This window comes from Loa loa (genome assembly GCF_000183805.2).
Source record: "Loa loa unplaced genomic scaffold supercont3.300, whole genome shotgun sequence".
Taxonomy (NCBI): Eukaryota; Metazoa; Nematoda; class Chromadorea; order Rhabditida; family Onchocercidae; genus Loa; species Loa loa.
The window spans coordinates 67502-71047 of NW_018108480.1; the positions used below are offsets into that span (position 1 = coordinate 67502).

Below are 3546 nucleotides of genomic sequence, written 5' to 3' on the forward strand. Positions count from 1 at the left end.
TTTTTTTGCTAGTTATATGTCAAAAAGTACATTTATTCATAAAAAACAAAACAAAGTATGTTTTGTTTTTACTTTTTTTTTTCGTTTCTTTTTTTTTTCTTCGCGAAGATTTGTTTCGTGAATTTCAGTTTTAGTTTACAAGGAAAAATGAAATGAAATATCCGTACATTGTTTTTTTTTTTTCAAGTTGGAATTTGTTTAGTTTTTAAATTTAAAAATTTTTTTTAAAACTAATCAGTTGGTATATTTGAATTAAATTTTAAAGGTTAAACATGATAAGAGAATAATTTATTGCTAAATTAATCGTATTATTTATACATAACAGAATGATAAATGAAAAAAAAAAAGAGAGACAAATATCCGAACAGTTTGAGCTTTAACTTTTTTTAATTTCACCAAATAAACAAAAGATATTTGCAAGAATTTTTCCTGGGGATATATTTATTTGAATACTGAAAGAAAAAGAATTGAACTTTATGAAATTATAAAAAGAATTTCAAAAATTTACAAAAAAAAAGAAAAAAAATATAAAAGAAGTTTATGAATTTTTTAAAAGAAAAAGTATTTCAAATTATTTGCCATTTAAAAATATCAAAAAATATTCATTTTCATATATAAACTTAAATTATGATGAAAGTTTAAGAAAAATAATGAATGGGATAATTTCTTGCAGGCAATGATAAAAATAAAATTGAAAATATGAATTCGTTCATATTTTATAGTATTTTAATGATTTTACAATTTTATCAATAACATTTGATAATATATTTATTTTCAGTGCTATTTGTATTTTGATATTTTACAATTTTATCAGTAACATTTGATAATATATTTATTTTCAGTGCTATTTTATGAAGATAATGAAATTTGAGTAAGGCATGAGATAGGATTTGGATAATTAATAATAATAATAATTACCAGGTTTCATCCTTAAAACAACTTGTTGTGGTTCAAGTTGTACAATCGTTGCACCATCTGCTTGTTTACTTCCTAATGGCAAATTCTGAAATGATAATTAATTGTTTTTCTTTTTTTTTTTTGAAATGAAATTTTCGTAGAAAAAAAATTAAACAATATTTTGTTATGTCATCAATTTTTATAATAACATTGAAAAATTTTCGTAAATTTTCAGGTAAAAAATTTAAATAAAAGTTTAGGTAAAATCATAACTAAATTGTTACAATCAATAAAAGTTAACTACATGGGAAATTCTGAAATTTTTAAAATTAAATTTTTAAATTAAAAAAAAAGACTTCTGCACACTTTTCAAAATTAAAACATTACATTTTGTGGTATAATTCGAACTTCTGTAGAAGGTGAGTAAATAAGCGATGGAGCACATTTGCCTTGAAATTCAGATTTTAAGTCACATCGTGATGGACCTACCAAATGCTGCAATACTTTTTAATCTTTTCTTGAGGTACAAGTTTTTTTGTTTTTGTGTTTTTTTTTTTTGGAAACATTTTTGTTAGTTTAAATTTCATTTTATCTATCTATTGATAAGTATTACAGTATGCTTTATTGGCTTAAACTTGAATGATTAAATAATTATGCTTAATAAACTTAATATATTTCTCTAATTCAATTCTGTTCGTATTTAGAAAAGTTTAAGGTAAATCAAAATTTTCACAATTTTCACTTTTTCTTTTTCAAATAATTAATCCTTATACATAATTTTAAGTATCAATGAATGAAAAAATGCGCGCTCAAAAAGTTAAAGATAAATATTGGAACAATATTCTAGATTAAAATCAATATTCCAGATTTAAAGATCAATATTTAGATAAAAGGTTAATATTGGAGCTTATTTTGCATAAAATGAGTTCCTCAGTAAGCACATATCAATTAAGTTATATCAATCAAGCAAATAAAAAGTAATCATATAATTTTTTCTCGTATTTATATTTGACACTCTAAATTAATGACAGGTAATTTTACGCATTTCGTACTATTTCGGGTAATCGGAAATTTTAATAAGGCAATGACTTGAATATATTTTACCGAAAATTATTAAATCCATCATAAAGCTCTTATTTGTAATTTAAAAATTGATAATAAGGAAAGCAGTTAACAAACCGGATCAAGACACCATGCACATTCCGGATGTTGTTTGATACATTGGCCACAACTTCTACTACCCAATGTATTGGTGCATAATTTCCTGACATCTTTTGCAAATACTGAAATTCATTAATTTAATGAAACAAGGCATATTTGAATTTATAAACTAAATTTGTAATTAAAAAGTGCTGTAATTTATAAATTAAATTCATTCAAAATTTACTTACCATCAACAACAATGATAAATAATGCAAACAGCGAGTACATGTAAGGCTTCATTAGATGGAAAATAATTTCGAAATATCTGCAAATATTTCACAATTATAATATAACAAAGTATTGTACTTTCAGACAAATGCGCCATTTTCAAGGTGTTGAAATTATTTTTATAATCGCAATAAAACAAAGTATTGACTTTCAGACAAATGCGCCATTTTCAAAACATTTAAATTAATAAAAACATGCAATTTGCGAGTAATTAAAAGCTTTTCTTGCACTTTGAAATGAAATTAAACTTCAAAATGACATTAAAAAAGCTAAATCTTCCATTTCCCTTATTGTCGTGCAGTTTGTCGTTGTTTATAAAATTTTGTGAGAAAATTAAAAACAAAAAAAAATTTTAAATATAAAATAATAATGAATTTCTTCATCCTTCACTATCTTAATATTTTTGAGTGAATCTCTAATTTCTTGAAATGACTTAGTCAGCCTATTTAACTAGTCTGTTATTGTTTGATGTATTTGGTTATATGTTTTTAGCCCATTTGATAATATAATAACGCTGGCTGTTAATCCATTCATTCATTTTAATCAATCTCTTATCAGTGATGAAATGATGATAAATATTATTGATAATCAGAATTGAGAATGAATTTAGTTCTATGAGTACTTTAGAACTGATTTATATATACAAAAATAGTAAATCTATTCTCCGCTTTTATTTTTTTTTTTTCTCTCATATTTTCATTTTTCACTTTCTCCTCACCTATTATTCTTCACAATTCTCTTTTTTTTGATATTCATTTCTTGGCTAAATAATAATTGAAGATAATTAATTACTGTTTGACCTGTAAATTTGAAATGGAAAGATGGATTTTTTTGTCTTTTTTTCTTTCCAAAGAATCTATACTTAGGAATTATTATTAATTTTTTGTAATTAATAAGAGTTATGGCAAAAAAAAAAAAGAAAAAGCAAACAGCGCCAGAAAAAAAGAATCCTTGTTCAATTCCATCACGACATCTATCTGCTCGGATGAATCATTTAGCTATCACTGATCTTTTTAATTTCCGATATATACCAGAAGAAGATTGTTGTATCAACTAGCGACAAATGCTATAGCTTACAGATATTATATATATTATATATATTAAAATAATATTATAATTTAAAATAAATTTTATATTAGAAAAACGAAATTACACGAAGAATAAAAATTAATTAATAAAAATTAAATTAATAAAAACTTTTCTTTTAAAAAAAGGTTT

The 3546-nt window shown here is 23.0% G+C and overlaps 1 protein-coding gene across 1 annotated transcript; it reads right to left on the reverse strand.

The window, feature by feature from the left end:
- Positions 1 to 898: 898 nt before the first annotated feature.
- Positions 899 to 2340, reverse strand: LOAG_13667 (hypothetical protein; the record flags this gene model as incomplete). The annotated part of the gene is made up of 4 exons (XM_003149173.1): positions 899 to 1003; positions 1285 to 1392; positions 2077 to 2180; positions 2289 to 2340. The coding sequence occupies 4 exons, from the start codon at positions 2338 to 2340 to the stop codon at positions 899 to 901; spliced, it is 369 nt and encodes a 122-aa protein (XP_003149221.1).
- Positions 2341 to 3546: the final 1206 nt, after the last annotated feature.